The following is an 18,826-nucleotide window of genomic DNA, read 5'->3' as shown; positions in this document are numbered from 1 at the left end:
GTAAATCTTGTGGCTCAGCTGCTATTCTTTGAATTGTAGTTTCATTGTTCATGTTTAAAACTTAACTACCCAAATTGTAGAAACAAGGAAATGGAACGATTTGTGAATTTAGTTTTATGCTGCTTTCGGGGATGGACAACTGCAGAAACCTGCAGATGGAGTTATTGTAATTGATAATTGTGTGTGCTGTTTATGTTTAATTTCTATCTGCCAGTTTTTCAAATTAAACTAGAGCTGACTTTTTAATTGAAGAGATGGTGTGCTTCCATTTGTTATATTTCTGTTCTACCAGATAAGGGTTTATTGTGACATTGTTATTGTTGCAGACCTTTTACATCATACATGTATCCCTAGTAATGGCAAGTTATTGTGATGCCATAACTGGACTGTATAATTAAGTGCATTTCACTTACAAAAGTCAATTTGTATGGTATTTATAATGTAAGAATAACAGCCGATGTCACAATGATTGCAAAGCTCTGATGCTTTGTGAAAGCATAAAGTAGCTTTCAATGTTGAGACAACCCAAGGAAATTAATGCTTACAATCAATGTTTGTATGTAATGTGAAATGGCCAGGCTCCTGTTAACATCATCTGTGTGTAAATTTCTCTCAATTGCTGTTAAATTCTAAAGGCTGTGTCATGTCCAGCAGTGTGTTATTGAAAGTTTCTCACCCAGTGAGGCTAATTGGAGACTTATTGTATCCTTATTGTATCATATTGCTGGGCATTACTATGTCTGTAGTATGCTTTTTCAAATATATTTTCCTAAATGTCCTTTCAACTCTGCACAAGTGTATTTCTTACAATTGACTTTGATCCAGCTTTCTAAAATGCAGTTTATTTTTCCACAATGGAAATCAGCTGAAAGAATGTATTATTTATTTCCACTGGTATTTCCTCAAGTCTTTCTGATATTGTGCAATCATTGGTGCCCAACCTGTGGGTTGTAGATTGACTGTAGCCCATTTGTGGATTTCATTCTGTTTTGTGGCCTTGCAGTATTTGGCTCAAAGAGCACCTCTTAGTTTAAGTCATTCTGCTCCCTTCCTTGCTCACTGTAGCATTAATAATAGGGTGAACTTGATGCGCAGCTTGCAGAGAGAAAAAGCTGAGCAATGTTGGGCGGCGCAGTGGTTAGCACTGCAGCCTCACAGCTCCAGCGACCCGGGTTCAATTTTGGGTACTGCCTGTGTGGAGTTTGCAAGTTCTCCGTGTCTGCGTGGGTTTCCTCCGGGTGTTCCGGTTTCCTCCCACATGCCAAAAGACTTGCAGGTTGATAGGTAAATTGGCCATTATAAATTGCCCCGAGTATAGGTAGGTGGTAGGGAAATGTGGGGATGTGGTATGCATATGGAATTAGTGTAGGGTTAGTATAAATGGGTGGCTGTTGGTCGGCACAGATTCGGTGGGCTGAAGGGTCTGTTTCAGTGCTGTATCTCTAAATAAATAAATGTGTCAAATGACTGCTGTGTTTCATAGACAGTCATCAAACTATAAGCAGAACTGAATTGAACTGCTTTATCAGCTGGCATGTGAGCAAGCCAACAAACGTGGAAGAGGAACCAAGAATGCTCACTGCCGCTGACTGTTTCACATGCCAGCCCTATGGAAAACTAAAGAATGTCAAAAAGGATGTAATACAGCAACTGGAATAGGGCAAGCAGCATCTAAGTGAAGAATGAAACTCTTGCACGGGCATAGTCAAGTGCTACCATGAGCTACATGATGAGTCTGCAGTTGGGAAAATCTTAAAACTGATTGAAGGAACTGGTGAGCAGTGATGTATGTCATTGTGGGTGGTATGAGTAGGCAGTGCAGAACTTGTGAAGGAGAAACTGCAACAATGGAAATGTGAATAGCAGCAGCCTGTTGACCCCAAATGGGACCTTTTGGTTTGATGTGTGCAGGAGAGCTTGCCACTTTTTGTAGAGGCATAATAATCATTAGTGCACTTAGACATGTAGAAAGAATTGTCATCTTCAAATACAAAGGGCAACACCAGTATTTTGTGTATGTCTAAAGTTATCTATCTTTTCTTCAATTTCAAGTTTTTACAGCCTTTCCTTATGTGATTCCGCTGATCCTAAAGATCAAGAATAACTGTGCTTCATTGCATGGCTTCTAAGATTTTGATTTCCCTGCATTTCAATGATCTGAATTGAATGCATAGCTGATAGCATATACAGCTTCAAATAACAATCATGATTCTTTACTCTCCTGATTTATCTATTGCCCAGCTTACATTTTTTTAAATTCATGATTGATGATTTAAAGCTGATATTTGAGGGAGTAACAGCTGCAATGTGAAGCCCCTGTTCAAAACAGTTAGTAAATACATTGGATTTCCCATGGCACCATGCATAGCAATTCAAAGATTATGGTTTTTGTATTAGTTGATTATTGTTTTAGAATTCCAAGAAAGCTTATCATCTGTGTTTCTGTATTTTGCTGATTCTCTTTTTGTGGTTTTTCCTTGTTTCTTCCTCTTTCTGTGGGAGGTGTTGGGTAGCATAACAGGGACTGAAGCAGGTGTTGAGGGGTGAAAATCAGTTTTCAGTGGTGGGTATGAATACGATCCCCTAATGGTTTAGTCATTAATGTTTCTAATATGCCCTTTCTACAATCATCTCATGTCTGTCTAATTTAATTGCTTGAAGTTTAATTCTGATTTTTGCTTCAAATTTTGGTGTACTATGGTCCTCCTATCCTCTTGTATCCTTGTTTTGCATCGTGTCCTATGCCATCGTCTCACTACTTTTCACTCTCATTGCGCCCCCTAAGCAGTATAGAAGTGGAAGGTATGTGTAGTTTTGGATGAGAAAAATAGATGTTAAAGCTCATTGAGAATGTTGCCTGTTCCCCAATTATGCTTTGATTTATAAATCTAATTGTATATTAAAAATTAAGTGGTGTGACGTCCTGTCTCAAAATGCATTTAAAATTCAGTGTCTCTCTGGCAAAATCCATTTTAAAAAGTGTCAAAACTTACTGGCACCACCTGATGTGGGTGTAGATGAGGATGATAGTGCAACGAGATCAGAAAATCTCGTTACCTTTGATGTTAAAAATGCTGTTGCTGTATTATGCGTAAGTAATTTAAATTTGATCAGTGCTAACTTGTTTTACATCTATTAGAGAAGATAAATAGCATCTGAGAAGTAAAAGCTTACTTACTAAAAGTTTATTCCTATGCAAATATGTTTTGATTACTAAGTAGGTACAAGCCACTTAATAACTATTGCTTGCTCTACCCTGAAACTATTCAAATTGAAGACATTGTTGCGTAATGCTGGGTGGAGTTCAGTACTAATTGTGTTAAATTGATCATGCTTCAACTTAGAGGGTAAGAGAGGTACAACCCAGATAGTGTTCTTGTAGCTCATCAGCCCTTGTGTGGAGCTTGTGGAGCCAGTTAGTTATAGTATTGACAATAGCCCATATTTAGTACTAGCAAAATTAATGAAGTGTTGTCATTTAGGATTGTCATTAAGTGTTGTCATTAAAAATTGGGTAAAAATACTGCAAACTAAAGCATTCGTGCTAAATGGGATAGATTTCGAACAGATCTAGCAATGCAATACTGGCCATCCATGAGGCGCTGTGGACCATCAGCAGAATTGTACTCGGCCACAAGCTGTAACCTCATGGCGCAGCGTATCCCCCACTCTACCGTTGCCATCAAGCCGGGGGATCCACTCTGGTTTAATGAAGAGTGCAGGAGGGAATGCCAGGAGCAGCAGGCATACCTCAAAATGAGGTGTCAACCTGGTGAAGCTACAACCCAGGACTACCTGTGTGCCAAACAGTGTAAGCAGCATGCGATAGAGCAGCTCAGATCTAAGCTCTGCAGTCCTGCCGCATCTAGTCGTGAATGGTGATGGACAATTAAACAACTAACAGGAGGAGGTGGCTCCACAAATATCCCCATCCTCAATGATGGGGGAGCCGAGCACATCAGTGCAAAAGATCAAGCTGAAGCATTTGCAACAATCTTCAGCCAGAAGTGTTGAGTGGATGATCCATCTTGGCCTCCTGCTGAAGTCCCCAGCACAGATGCCAGTCTTGAGCCAATTCAGTTTAATCCAGGTGATATCAAGAAACAACTGAAGGCACTGGATACTGCAGAGGCTATGGGCCCTGTCAACATTCTGGCAATAGTACTGAAGAACTGTGCTCCAGAACTTGCTGCGCTCCTAGCCAAGCTGTTCCAGTACAGCTACAACACTGGCATCTACTTGGCAATGTGGAAAATTGCCCAGGTATGTCCTGTACACAAAAAGCAGGACAACTTCAACCTGCCCAATTACCACCCCATCAGTCTACTCTCAATCATCAGTAAATTGATGGAAGGTGTCGTCAACAGTGCTATCAAGTGGCACTTGCTTAGCAATAACCTGCTCAGTTTGGTTCTGCCAGGGCCACTCAGCTTCTGACCTCATTACAGCCTTGGTTCAAACATGGACTAAAGAGCTGACCTCAAGAGGTGAGGTGAGAGTGACTGCACTTGACATCAATGCAGCATTTGACTGTGTATGGCATCAAGGGGCCCTAGCAAAACTGAAGTCAATGGGAATCAGGGGAAAAACACTTTGCTGGATAGAGTTATACCTCGCGCAAAGGAAGATGGTTGTGGTTGTTGGTGGTCAATCATCTGAGCTCCAGGACATCACTACAGGAGTTCTTCAGGGTAGTGTCCTAGGCCCAACCATCTCCAGCTGCTTCATCAATGACCTTCCTTCAATCTTAAGGTCAGAAGTTGGGCTGTTAGCTGATTGTGCAATGTTCACCATTCGCGACTCCTCAGATATTGAAGCAGTCCGTGTAAAAATGCAGCAAGACCTGGACAATATCTCGGCTTGGGATGTTAAATGGCAAGTAACATTCGCGCCACATAAGTGCCAGACAATGATCATCTCCAACAAGGCAGAATCTAACCATCTACCCTTGCAATTAAATGGCATTACGATTGCTGAATCCCCCACTATCAACATCCTGTGGGTTACCATTGACCAGAAACTGAATTGGACCAACCATATTAATACCGACGCTACAAGAGCAGGTCAGAGGCTGGCAGCCTGTGGCAAGTAACTCGCCTTCTGACTTCCCAAAGCCTGTCCACCATCTAAAAGGCACAAGTCAGCAGTGTGATGAATTACTCTCCACTTGCCTGGATGGGTGCACTACAGCAACATTCGAAGCTCAACACCATCCAGGACAAAGCAACCCGCTTGATTGGCACCCCATTCACAAACATTCATTCCCTCCACCACTGATGCAGTGTCGCAGCAGTGTGTACCATCTACAAAATGCACTGCAGCAACGGACCAAGGCTGCTTAGACAGCACCTTCCAAACCCACGACCTCTACCAACTAGAAGGCCAAAGGCAGCAGATGCATGGGAATACCACCATCTGCAAGTTCCCTTCCCAGCCACGCACCATCCTCACTTGGAACTATATCGCCATTCCTTCACTGTCGCTGGGTCAAAAACCTGGAACTCCCTCCCTAACAGCGCTGTGGGTGTACGTACACCACATGGACTGCAGCAGTTCAAGAAGGTGGCTCACCACCACCTTGTCATGGGAAATTAGGGATGGGCAATAAATGGCCAGCGACGCCCACGTCACTATAATAAATAAATTAAAAAAAAATCTTGTTGCTCAATTGTTACATCTAATAAATCTGTGCTGTACTTTATACTATATTCTGGGAGATCATACGAGGGCTTGCCATATCCAGTCAGATAAATACATAGGATCATTAACATTTTAAAAATTATTTTATTGCTTGAAAATAAAAAAATTTTATTTAAAAAAAAAAAAAATGCCTCCTGAATTTGGGAGAACGCTCCAGAAATCTCCCTTTTTTTAAAAAAAAACAGCAATCAGCTCTGGATATGCCACCCATTGCATCTTTGCCAGCGCACACATTGCATGCTGTATGTGCCAGGCTGATGCAATGTGCACACTCTGGGCCAGCTTTTCAGCAGGGAAAAAAAGCATCAAGGCTATACAATTTATTTTTTGAAAACAAAACATAGATCACCATTTAAGTGTAGCTGTGAGGACCATATTGTTTATGCTGCACCAAAGATCAGTCTTCTATTTATATTTGAGCAAGAATAGCAGTGAACTTGTACAGTTAACATTTGAAAATCCTTGAAGACTGAGGTCATCTGATCACACATTTAAGGCATTGTTCACCAAGATTGCAACTATTATCCTCTACATGATCTCCAATAATTATTACCCCACTTTCATAGTGGTTGATAACTGCTGGAACCACAATTGGTTCTTCAATTTTACTTTTCTAATAATGCTGTCTGTTAAGTGACACCCTGATAGTAAGCCCTGTAAAAGTCTAATCTATAATAGGTGTCGTTCTGGGAGCCATTTTGTGACTTGGTCTTTGCTCCATCTGATATAATTTTTATAAAAATTTAAATTTGTTTTTATAAAACTGTCCAGTACAGTAATTTTTAAGTAAAAGATATATAACAAGTGGTTTATGAGGCAAAAAATATGGTGATGAGATAATTGCTCATTTAAGGAGTTAAGCATTTCTGTATGGCTCACTTTTCCAACTTGCTGAACCAGTTCTGTTTGTATTTTATGGAATCCAATCAAGTGCATAAAGATATTTTTGAATCAGTTTACACAGTTTTTGTTTTGCGTTTCTAATGTAAGGGTGGAGTCCTTAATGAGCTGCACCAGGTATTTTTAACTTCTGGCTTGCTCCACAGTTTAAGTATGTTCAGTGGGGTGCACAGTTTTGACACCTTTTCCAGAATTGATTGGTGCCTCAGCAGTTCGTATTGTCACAGTGGTTCATTGCACTGTGAATGTTTGTTTGTGAATTTTTAGAAAATGGTGCTAGCCAAGAATACTGCTTTCATAAATAATGCTGCCAGCGTACTTTGGGATGCTGATTTGCACTTAGACAGATGCTGCTTGACACCAAGTTCATTCTTTCTCTCTTTTTCACCTCACTTCTCCCCCATAAAATATTTTTTCTCTTATAGACCATGCATTTGGACACAAAGAGGGTTCATTGTGCATCTATGAACCTGTCTCCTACCACTTTGCACTAATGTGTTATTGCAGCAAAAATAAGCTTTTAAGTAAAGTATTTCAAGTCTGAGATATCCTTGACTATACAACAAAACCACTTCATAATATTTCTAATTACTGAAATCAGAGGTGTGGTCTGTCAAATTCATCAACAGTGTGCTAGTAGCATGTCTGCATTGCCAGGTCACGCACTGGGCTACAGCTTTGCTTCTCCCAGAAGACACTGTTAGGACTTGTTTGGTTTTATCTGACAAAGTTTGAGAAGTTTTTCAAGGCAACGGTCGCTTTCTAGTTTTCTGTACTGAAGTGCGAGGAATTTGTTGACAAAATACAGCAGTAGAATGCAGCTGCTGATCTTGAATTCAGTTTATACTTGTCTGTCTTCAGATCTTCCTCCCCTCTACGCCAGCCACAATTTCCTGCCTCCTTGTAAGGTGTTTCCTCCTCACCCCCCTCCTCGTATCCCAATTCCATTTTGACTGAAATGGCATGCAGTGGTTGTGTGAAGTTAATAAAAACTGTCTGGTTTTGCAATTCCTCAGTTTGTCTGCTTTCCTTCCCTCTTTCCCTTCCAGAAATTGCTGAGATCACAAATTTGTCAAGTGGAGAATTCAGCGCCCTATTACCAAATGGGAAGCTGGAAGTGCACAGCACATTGCTCAACTGAAAGAGAAAGATAATTTAATATTTCAGATGTGAATCTTCATCGGAAGTTACTCCCATAAATATTATCTATCCCTTTAAAATGCTGACCTGATTATTTCCATCTTTTACTTGATTTCAAAATTTGTAGTTTTTCGTCTTTGATTATAGCTGAATTTTCTTTAAGAAAACAAAGTAGTTGCAAACCCTTTAAAGTGGATTCCAGCTACTTGATAAACAACAGCTCTCGCCTGTGTTCTGAATATTGTGAAGAAAACTGCTCTACAACTATTTGTTTTCAACCATGTGGGTGATAATTGAGCCAGATTTTGCTGTAGCAGGGCATCCTTTAATTAAACTTTCCCCAGCCTCCTTCAGTTCAAAAAAATTAAGGTGCTGAAATTGCAAGCAGTGAGGGAAATGGGGCATCTGGGATTTGAGTGAACAGGATAACTAACAGTGAATCAGTCAGATTGAAGGATTCAGAAATAACCAGTGGAAGGACTAAGAAGGAAGTATAAATCAGAGTGGGTGAATTCAATGTCAAATCGGATACAGGAAGAGAAATAGAGAGTGAAAGAAAGATTGGATTGAGAAAGAGAAAGAAAGACTTGGATTTGCATATCGCCTTTCACGACCTCAGGGCAATCCTAAGTATTTCTTGAAATATAAAAAAAAACTGCACTCATGAACCCTCCGTCTTTGCAAACTACTGCCCCATCTCCAAAGTCTTTGAATATTTTGTCGCCTCCCAGATCCTGTCCATCTTTCATGCAATTCCATGTTTGAATATCCTCTGATCTGGTTTCTGGCTCCATCAAAGTACTGTAATGGCTCTTATCAAAGTCACAAATAGCATTCTTTGTCATTGTGGCCATGGTAAGCTATCCCTCCTCAACCTTCTTGACCTATTTACAGCCTTCGCCGCAGTGGACCACAAAATTCTTCAACGTTTCTCCTCCACTGTCCAGTTGGGTGGAATTGTCCTTGGTTCCATTCTTATACATTGAATTGTAGCCAGTGAGTCACCTGTAATGGATTCTCTTTCCACATTGTTCCTGCTGAGGTCCTCCAAGATTCTATCCTTAGCCCCCTTCTATTTATCATCCAGAAATACATCAAGTTCTAATGTACACAGACAATGCTCGGCTATCTCACCACCACCTATCTCGTCCCGTCCACTATCTGTTATTTGTCACACTATTTGTCTGACATCCAATATTTTGAATGAGCAGTAATTTTCTCCAGTTAAATATTGGGAAAACTGAAACCATTGTCTTTGGTCCCTGCCACAAACTCCGTTCCTTGGTCACCATTTCCTTCCCTGGCAATCGTCTGAAGCTGAGCCATTCTGTTTGCAATCTTGGTGTTGTGTTTGACCCCGAGATGAGCCTTCGACTGCATCTGCTCCATCATGAAGACCTTCTACTTCCAATACTCTGTAGTGTTGCCTGACACCGACCTTGCCTCAGCTCATCTGCTGCTGAAACATTCATTCATGCCTTTACTACCTCCAGAGACTGTTCCAATGCACACCTGGCTGGCCGCCCATCTTCTGTCCTTCATAAACCTATTCTCATCCAAAACTCTGCCATATCTGAACTCACACCAAGTCTCATTCACCCATCTCCCCTGAGTCTGACCATGCCTTAATTTCAAAATCCTCATCCATATTTTCAAATCCCTGTATGTCCTCGCACCTCCTTATCTGTAACAACCTCCAGCCCTACAAGCCTTCGAGATCTGTGTGCTCCTCAAATTCTGGCCTCTTGCGCAATACCAAATTTAATTGTTCCACGATTAACAGCCGTGCGTTCAGCTGTTGAGGGCCTAAGCTCTGGAATTCACTCTCCAACCCTCTCTGGCCCTCTACCCCTCTCTCCTCCTTTTAAATGCTCCTTAAACCCTCTTTTGACCAAGCTTTTGATCATCTTTCCTGATATATTGTTCTGTGGCTTGGTGTCAAAAGTTTTTATTATCATTCTTGTTAAGCTCCTTGGGATGTTTTGCTATTTGAAAGGTGGTATATAGATGCAATCTGTTGTGCAGTCACTGTTGTAGGAAACATGGCAGCTAATTTGGGCGCAGCAAACTCCCACAAACAGCAATCTGATAAAGAATAGGTAATCAAGGGAAAAAGAGATAAAGGAAAAGTTAGAAAAATATTTTTTAAAATTGGCATTGTTAAACTTTCCAACAACAATTAATACCTGAAGGAATGATATTCCACACATGTATTAGTTGCTTTTAAGAGCCAGAGAGACTGGCAGTAACTAACAATTATCATGTTACTAAAAATGTACTTATTCATGTACTATTGCAAGACCTAACTTTCTGTGGCAAGTTTAGTTCCTATCTATTGAGCAAATATAGCAACTTCATGACATTCAGTGCATGTCAATGGCAAAGTAGACACTGAAATGTTGTTTGCAACTTGGACAGCAACTTTTGGATATTCACATTTAACTGTGTATCTGCTCCTTGGTTGAAGTTGTACCATTTATGTATAAATAACAGTGAACTTGTCTTCTCTTCGGCTTTGTCTTTCAGAGATGCTGTAGCTCAGAATAACGACTAACAAAATGGGGAATATGAGGAGAGAGAACCTGTAATACAGCTAATCACATCCTACTGTTCTGGCGCTATCTCCTTCAGCCCTGGTTCTCCGAAACCTGTCTGGAGTGCATTCAGTACAAGAGTAATAGTTAAATCAAAATTTATGAAGCTGAAATACGGATTATGTGGCTGATTTAAAGCTGAAATGTGCTGTCTTGAAAATATCTGGACCAACTGGGCACAAAGCTATTTTAGATCTAGTATTGTGTAATGAGGCATGGTTAATTAATAATCGCATAGTAAACGATCCTCTGGATAAAAGTGATCATACAATTGAATTCCATATTCATTTTGAGAGCAACATAGAATCCAAAATAAGAATCTTAAACTTAAACACTGTGAATTACATAGGTTGAGGGAAGAACTGGCTAAGGTTGATTGGGTAAGTAGACTGAAAGCAATGGTAAATAAACAGTGGGAAACATTTTTTTAAAATTCAAAATGATCAACAAAAATACGTTCCATTAAAATAAAAACTCTGCGAGAAAGATCTATCTGTGGCTTACAAGAGAAGTTATGGACCATATGAAATTAAAAAAGGCTTATAATGTTGCCAAGAACAGTAGTAAGCCTGAGGATTGGGAGAGTTTAAGAAAACCGCAAAGGGTGACCAAAACGTTAAGAGAAAAAAATAGGTAAGAGCTTTTACAACTTTATAAAAAGAGTAGCTAAAGTAAACATTGGTCCTTTAGAAGAAGAGATGAGAGAAATCATGGGGAATGAGGAAATGGCAGAGATATTGAACAAATATTTTATGTCTATCTTCACAGTACAAGGCATAAATTACATACCAGAAATAGAGGGTTACCAAGGGCTAATAGGATTGAGGAACATAAAGTAATTCATACCAGCAAAGGAAAAGGTATTGGAGAAACTTAAGGGACTAAAGGCCGATATATCCCCAGGACCTGATAGCTTACATCCTAGGGTTCTAAAAGAGGTAGCTGCAGAGATGGTGCATGCACTGGTTATAATTTTCCAGAACTCCCTAGATTCTCTAATGGTCCCAGTGGCTTGGAAGTTAGCAAATATAACACCGCTATTCAAAAAGGAGAGAGTGGGAAAACGGGGAACTATAGGCCAGTTAGCCTGATATCAATTGTCAGGAAAATGCTGGAACCTATTATTAAGGAAGTCTTAATACATTTGGAAAATTATAATATGATCAGACAAAGTCAACATGGTTTTATGAAAGAGAAATTGTATTTGACATATTTAGTAGAGTTTTTTGAGGATGGAACTGGTAGGGTAGATAAAGGGAAGCCAGTAGATGTAGTATACTTGGATTTCCAAAAAAGCATTTGATAAGGTGCCACACAAAAGGTTAATATGCAAGATAAGAACTCGTGCAGTTAGGGGTAATATATGAGCGTGGACGGAAGATTTGTTGATGGACAGGAAGCAGAGAGTAGGGATAAATGGGGAATTTTCAAGTTGCCCAGAGTGTAACTAGTGGAGTGCCGCAAGGATCAGTGCTGCAGCATCATCTATTTACAATCTATATTTGTTGTTTGTCCTTCGAGATGAAGAAGATGACCATCTCCATTATCTGGGGTATTTGGTAGGGTTCTGGGGGGTTACGTAGGTGACTGCTGTGGCTGATCTGCGCCCGGAAGGTTCTGCCACAAATATGGCAGGATACCGCAGACAGTTGAGTTTTGGACTAGCTGCTGGCTCGGGATTTCCTCTCCTTGCATTTTCTCTTTGCTTCTGATGTGCACTTGCTTTTGAAGGAGGCCACACCTTTTTTATTTGATTGTGCCAGGTGCAGCGATCCTGGGCGAGCTTCCCCCAGGACTCTGGGTCAATATCAAAACTCCTAAGCAAAGCCTTCAGAGTGTCCTTGCAGCGCTTCCATTGACCAGCATGAGAGCACACCCTAGACATGAGCTCTCCATAGCTTTGGTAAGTGAGTGTTAGACATTCTGGCTACATGACCAGCCCAACTCGGTTGTGACTGTCTCAATATGGTATGGATACTTGTCCTGCCAGCTTGGGTGAGCACCTCAGTGTCTGGTATTTTGTCCTGCCATCTGTTGTTCAGAAGCTTCTGAAGGCAGCTCAAGTGAAAGTGGTTGAGCTTCTTGGCATGACGCTGGTACACATTCCAAGTCTTGCATGTGTAGAGCAGAGTGTGCAGGGCTATTGCTCAAAGCTTTTCAGTTTGGTTGGTAAACTTACTCCTCTTCTTTCCCAGACTGATGTTCGAAGTCTGCTGAAGGCTACGCTTGCTTTGACAATTCTTACAAGTGTCTTATCATCAATATAGACAACTTGAGAGTGTGCTGCGCGATAAGTAACTTATCCACTCTGACAGGTTCTGGTCATGGACTGAAACCTTGGGCTCAAGATAGGTCTTTCCTAGGCAGTCTGGTACATGACTATGATTTTTTTTTAGTGCTGATTGTAAGGCCAAAGTCGCGTGCATTGGAGAACAAGTCCCTGCTACATTGCATGTCTGGCTCTGAACCAGCAACTAGTGCACTAGTCATCAGCAAACAGGAAATTGTGAAGTATGTACTTGGAGACCTTGTATTTTGCCCAGAGTCATCTCAGATTGAGCAGCTTCCCATCCATGTGATATCTGATTTTGATGACAGGATCAAGCGATGAAACTCCTGTCTAGTGGCAACGTTCCAGGAGCTGATGCTATCCCAGCTGAGGTCTACAAGGCTTGAGGTCAGTGCCTGGTCAAGAAGTTCACTGAATTCCTTGAGTTTATGTGGGAACAAGGAATACAAAGATATCTCCATTGTCCACCTGTACAAGTGGAAAGGAACTTGCCAATCTTGGGACAATCACAGAGAAATCTCACTCCTCTCCATCACCAGCAAAATCTTCAGAATCCTTCTGAACCGCTTAGCACAACACCTTGACCAGGATCTATTGCCAGAGTTAGTGTGGTTTCAGAACAGGTCAAGGAACCACTGATATGATACTTGCAGTTAGACCTCTCCAAGTGAAATGCCAAGAACAGAGCTTGGACCTCTACACCATGTTTGTTGACCTGACCAAAGCCTTCTACACAGTCAGTCTTGAGGGCCTTTGGAAGGTGATGATGAAATTTGGCTGTCCTGAGAAATTCATCACAATGGTTTAACAGTTCCATGACTGTATTCTTGCACATGTCCTGGATGATGGTGAAGTCTTCTGACCCATGGAGTTAGGCAGGGCTGTGTGCTAGCGCCAACCCTCTTCATGTTCTTCTCCGCCATGCGCTCTGATGCATTCCGTGATGGTGATCCTGAAAATGTATATTGATGACTTAGACAAAGAGATGGAGAGTAATATAGAACCATAGAAAAATAACGATACAAAGAGGCCATTCAGCCCATCGTGTCTGCGCCGGCCGAAAAAACTAGCCGCCCATCCAAGTTTGCTGACGACACAAAGCTAGGTGGGGAATGTGAACTGAGCAGGACTCAGAGGCTGCAGAGATGGTGACGGGTGAAGTGAACGGCGACAAGGTGGCAGAAGGTGTGAAACAGAGACACTTGGGTATACTTGTACAAGGAATGCAAGTTAGCATGTGGGTACAGCAAGCAATTAGAAAGGCGAATGGCATGTTGGCCTTTATTGCAAGGGGACTGGGGTACAAGAGAAAGGAAGTCAAGCTATGATTGTATAGGGCTTTGATGAGACCAAACCTGGAGTAGTGTACACAGGTTTGGTCTCCATATCTACTTTCCTTGGAGGCAGTACAGTGAAGGTTCACTAGACTGGTTCCTAGGATGACCTTTGAGAGACTGAGTAAATTGGGCCTATACTCTGGAATTTAGAAGAATGAAAAGTGATCTGATTGAAACAGTCAAGATTCTGAAGGGGCTTGACAGGCTAGTGTCATGCAGACCCCCACCTGCCAAGAATGATGCATATTAATTTTGTAATATGTACATTGATTTTAAACTATTGCTGAAGTGTAGAAATGACTTGTTTGAAGATCACCAGACACTGGGCTGGAAGGACATTTGCATACTAAGAGATGCTGCTTGTGGAGACAATGGTCTATTCCCTGCTCCAATTAACCCAAATGGATTTTGATCACCAGACATTAAAGGTGTAAGGAAGCGCATTCCAGGCCCTTCTTAAGATGATATAATCCACAGAGCTAGGACTGGTTAAACCAACTGGTCACATAACTAAAATAAAAACAAGAAATGCTGGAACCACTCAGCAGGTCTGGCAGCATCTGTGGAAAGAGAAGCAGAGTTAACATTTCTGGTCAGTGACCCTACATCGGAACTGACAAATATTAGAAAAGTCGCAGGTTATAAGCAAGTGAGGTGGGGGTGGGGCAAGAGGTAACAAAGGAGGTCTAGATTGGACCAAGCCGCATAGCTGACCAAAAGGTCACGGAGCAAAGGCAAACAATATGTTAATGGTGTGTTGAAAGACAAAGCATTAGTACAAATTAGGTGTTAATACACTGAATATTGAACAGCAGCAAGTGCAAACCTGAAGAAAAACAGTGAGTAAGCAAACTGAACAAACTAAGATGAAATGCAATAAATGCAAAAAAACCATGTAAAGGTGAGAGAAGGGTGGAAATTGGAAGCAAAGTTGATAAAGTTTTCCAGTTCGGGGCGGGAGCAGGAAACGGCACCGATACAGTCATCAATGTACCGGAAAAAGAATTGGGGGAGGGGGCCTGAGTAGGACTGGAACAAAGAATGCTCGACATATCCCACAAAAAGACAGGCATAACTAGGACCCATGCGGGTACCCATAGCGACACCTTTTACTTGAAGGAAGTGCGTGGAGTTGAAGGAGAAGTTGTTCAGTGTGAGAACAAGTTCAGCCAGGCGGAGGAGGGTGGTGGTGGATGGGGACTGGTTGGGCCTGTGTTCCAGGAAGAAGCGGAGAGCCCTCAACCCATCCTGGTGGGGGATGGAGGTGTAGAGCGATTGGATGTCCATAGTGAAGAGGAGGCGGTTGGGACCAGGAAACTGGAAATTGTCAAAATGACGTAGGGCGTCAGAAGAGTCACGGATGTAGGTGGGAAGAGACTGGACCAGCGGAGAAAAGATAGTCAAGATAGGAAGAAATAAGTTCAGTGGGGCAGGAGCAGGCTGACACAATGGGTCTGCCGGGACAGTCCTGTTTGTGGATTTTGGGAAGGAGGTAGAAGCGGGCTGTCCAGGGTTGTGGGACTATGAGGTTGGAAACTGTAGAGGGAAGATCTCCAGAGGAGATGAGGTCAGTGACAGTCCTTTGGACGGTGGCTTGATGTTCGGTGGTGGGGTCATGGTCCAGAGGGAGGTAGGAAGAAGTGTCCGTGAGTTGCCGTTGAGCTTCTGCAAGGTAGAGGTCGGTACGCCATACGACAACAGCACCACCCTTGTCTGCAGGTTTGATGACCATGTCGGAGTTAGACCTGAGAGAACGGAGTGCCTCAAGTTCAGAGGGGGACAGGTTAGAGTGAGTGAGGGGGGCAGAGAAATTGAGACGACCAATGTCTCGCCGACAGTTTTCAATGAAGAGATCAAGAGCAGGTAAGAGGCCAGGGGGAGGGGTCCAGGTAGAGGGAGAATGCTGGAGGCGGGTGAATGGGTCTGCTGGTCGTGGGGAGGACTCCTGGTCAAAGAAGTGAGCCCGGAGGTGGAGGCGAAATTCATTGAGGTGGGGGCGGAAGGGGATAAAACTGAGACCTTTGCTGAGTACAGAACGCTCAGCATCAGAGAGGGGGAGGTCAGAGGGCATGGTGAATACATGGCAAGGGTTCAGATCAGAAGGGGTGGGGTCAGAGGGAAGTGAAGCGGAAGGAGGATCTGGAGGGGCATTAGTCCCCATCAGCTGCTGGAGCTTGCGTTCCTTAACACCTGAAAGGAAGAAAAAAAGTTTTTTGTTAATGCGTCGGATGAGACGAAAGATGAAATGAAACTGCGGAGTGGAACAGCTTTGAGATAAGGTGAGGCGGTGCCGCTGGAGAGAGAGGTCCAGTGTGTGCATGTGGCGGCGCATAGCACTGAGTGTGGATCTAAGGATGCGGCGAGAGTAGCAGTCCGAGGAACGTTGTATTTCTCGGAGATATCTGTGATCCTGGATGGTTTCAAAGCATGATGGGTGAAACTGCAGTTGGAATCCGCGTGGAATAAGTCTGAGCCGGAGCGAGTCACTGAGGAACATAACTAACTGGCTGACCAGATTTTTTGAACTAGCCGGAGGACAGTTTGAATTCAGAAGGCAGTGTGCAACTGAGGATGGAACAAGGAAGCCTCTCTCTCGCTGCTGTTATAAAAGTTAGCTGTAGGATTTTTTCCATTAAAAGTCTAATGCAAGTTTCCAACTGATTTAATTAATATTTCTCATTTGGCATATGGGGTTTTCTTGACACAAACTACTTGGAGTCTGCAGAGTCACCTAGAACAGAGTGCCATCTGTGACGAAAAGACATCACCCACATTTACCTGGCCTTTTGCCTGGAGAAGAGGGACAAGCCGTTGACCGCTGGTGTTTTCCCGAAAGTCCAGAACTCCTAGCTGGAGACAACTTGTCGGTCTGGAGGAAGGGTTGGCGGGGGGGGGGTTGCTGGTAGGGGTCAACTGTTCCAGACCACGAGCCTCAAATGCTGACTGTGGGTTCTGGGGGAGCCCTGTCTCTCCAGGCTGGCTCCGCTGGGGAAGGAGAAGCATGATGTCTGCCCCAGCCAGGAGACTCTACACCCCAAGGAGCCTGGTTTCTCTGGGATCCTGCTGCTGATGGGCGCAAAGGAGCCAGCAGGGCTGGCCGGTTCCCAGTTCCCAGATGCGGGGCAGCTCTGCCACCTTAATCTGAAGCTGTCATGTATCAAGGTGTTCTGACTAATTTTGCCGTAAAATGATTTGAAAATATAAGTTTATGGTTTTTTAAGCAAAAATATATTCCGAGTATGGAAAAATTGCCAATGCAAAAGGTGGTTATTACGTTATTTCCTTCGTTCATTTGTCTGGGTAATTGGAAAAAACACTTTTGAATCATTGTGTTGGAAAACACTGTAATCCCTCTCGGTGTAGAGAGGTCCCAGTAAAAGGATACAAAAAAGATGTGCTGCAAGGAGAAGGAATTCTGTGGGCTACAAGTGAGAATGCAGAGGGTTTATTCTTTTTAAAGTGAAATGACCCCTTGATATGGATGATATAGAATGTAGCAAACCTATTGTTCTCTGTTCACCCAGTGTGAAATATAGCAGTTTAATTATTTGTATTAAACCAAGTGTCACCAAACGTTTGCTCATTCTGCTTTGAGTGATTTAAGAAATACATGTGTAAACCACACTAATATCTGGACTAAGTCACAGGGGGAAATACATTTGTTACATCCTAGGTTAAGCTACCATATGCCAATATATAGCAGTGTGAGCCAATTTCCATGAAACTAAGATGCTCAGATTGCTTATGGAAGCAACTGAGGCTGCTGAACCCAAGAAACTACCTACCTGAATCAAAACAGTGTACTATCAAACATTTTGATTAACACTTACTTGCTAAATTGTTCAATTATGTTTGGCCAGTAACTAATTAAGTCTGCTTTCTCTTTTAGCGTCCTTGAGGATGAAAATATCAGCCTCCGACAGCAGAAACTGGACAAACAGGTATAAGATTCTGGTCGGGTGAGCAGACATTTGCTGACCAAATGATTTTATTTTATGCCAAGGCTCAAATGTCCTGTGTTATGCCCAGGTGAGAAAAGGATCTAGGGCTCGCCCTCTCAGCCTCTTCCTGGTTTGGCTGTAACAGGATATAAATTTTAAAACACTGTGTTTTAGCTTCCCTCTCAGTGAGTCCTTGCTCACTGCTCTCTAATTGTAATGGCAAAAAAATCAACTAGACAGGTTTTCTCAGATTAAACAAGAAAGGTGTAAATTTATTAACCTTAAAACTCTAATTCAGTTAAAACTACTAGAAATACGCGACGCGACCGTGCTAGCATGCATATGCGATAAACACACACGCACATGGAGCCAGAGGAGGAGAAAGAAGGGGAAAGGTTTGAAGTAATAGCTGGAGTTCAGTTACTGGCTTTGGGTTTGATGTTTGAATTGAAGATAAGTCTTGCAGTTCTCATTGGGGCCCAGTGCAAACTTTTAAACTTGTTTCGCTGGTCTTCTGTCTTGAAGCTGAAGTTACTTCTGTGGGTCCTTGGAACTGCTTGAAAGAGAGAGATAGGGAGAGAGCTTCCTTCTCTGTTGTCTTCAAATTGCAGTCTTCTTTTTGTGTGGCACAATTTAAACAGTCCCCAGGTTGGCCAGCAGGTTAGTCATGTGACTAGCTCCTTATTTGGAACAACCTTTCCTGTGAGGTTTGTAGATTTCCCCCGAGTTTAGCACTCTCAATGTGGGGGTGGAATGCTGGCTCTTACACATTCAATATCTCTTGATCAAAATCCATCTGGCTAATTGAATCAGGAGGCACTCCCATTGTCTTCTTCCTGCAACTGTCTTTTAGAATGCAAATGTGCAGCCATGTTTTCAGCCAATGTTGTGGTCTTTTTAAACAAGTTATTTCAAATCCACTAA

At 42.4% G+C, this 18,826-nt stretch overlaps 1 protein-coding gene across 5 annotated transcripts in view; it reads left to right on the top strand.

Moving 5' to 3' along the window:
- The window catches only part of LOC137379619 (tubby-related protein 3-like), a 115,418-nt gene that overhangs the window by 1,230 nt on the left and 95,362 nt on the right, over positions 1-18,826 (top strand). For 4 of the 5 annotated variants that reach the window (XM_068050697.1, XM_068050696.1, XM_068050701.1 and 1 more), the window contains exon 2: positions 17,851-17,902. The exons of the other annotated variant lie outside the window; for it this stretch is intronic. In XM_068050697.1, coding sequence (XP_067906798.1) covers positions 17,851-17,902 — 52 coding nt within the window. The remainder of the gene's footprint in view (positions 1-17,850; positions 17,903-18,826) is intronic. 5 annotated transcript variants of the gene reach the window in all.

The sequence above is a fragment of the Heterodontus francisci genome, chromosome 18, assembly GCF_036365525.1.
Source record: "Heterodontus francisci isolate sHetFra1 chromosome 18, sHetFra1.hap1, whole genome shotgun sequence".
Lineage (NCBI taxonomy): Eukaryota > Metazoa > Chordata > Chondrichthyes > Heterodontiformes > Heterodontidae > Heterodontus > Heterodontus francisci.
The sequence above is the reverse complement of the archived record's forward strand: the minus strand, read 5'-3'. Positions and strand labels throughout refer to the sequence as shown.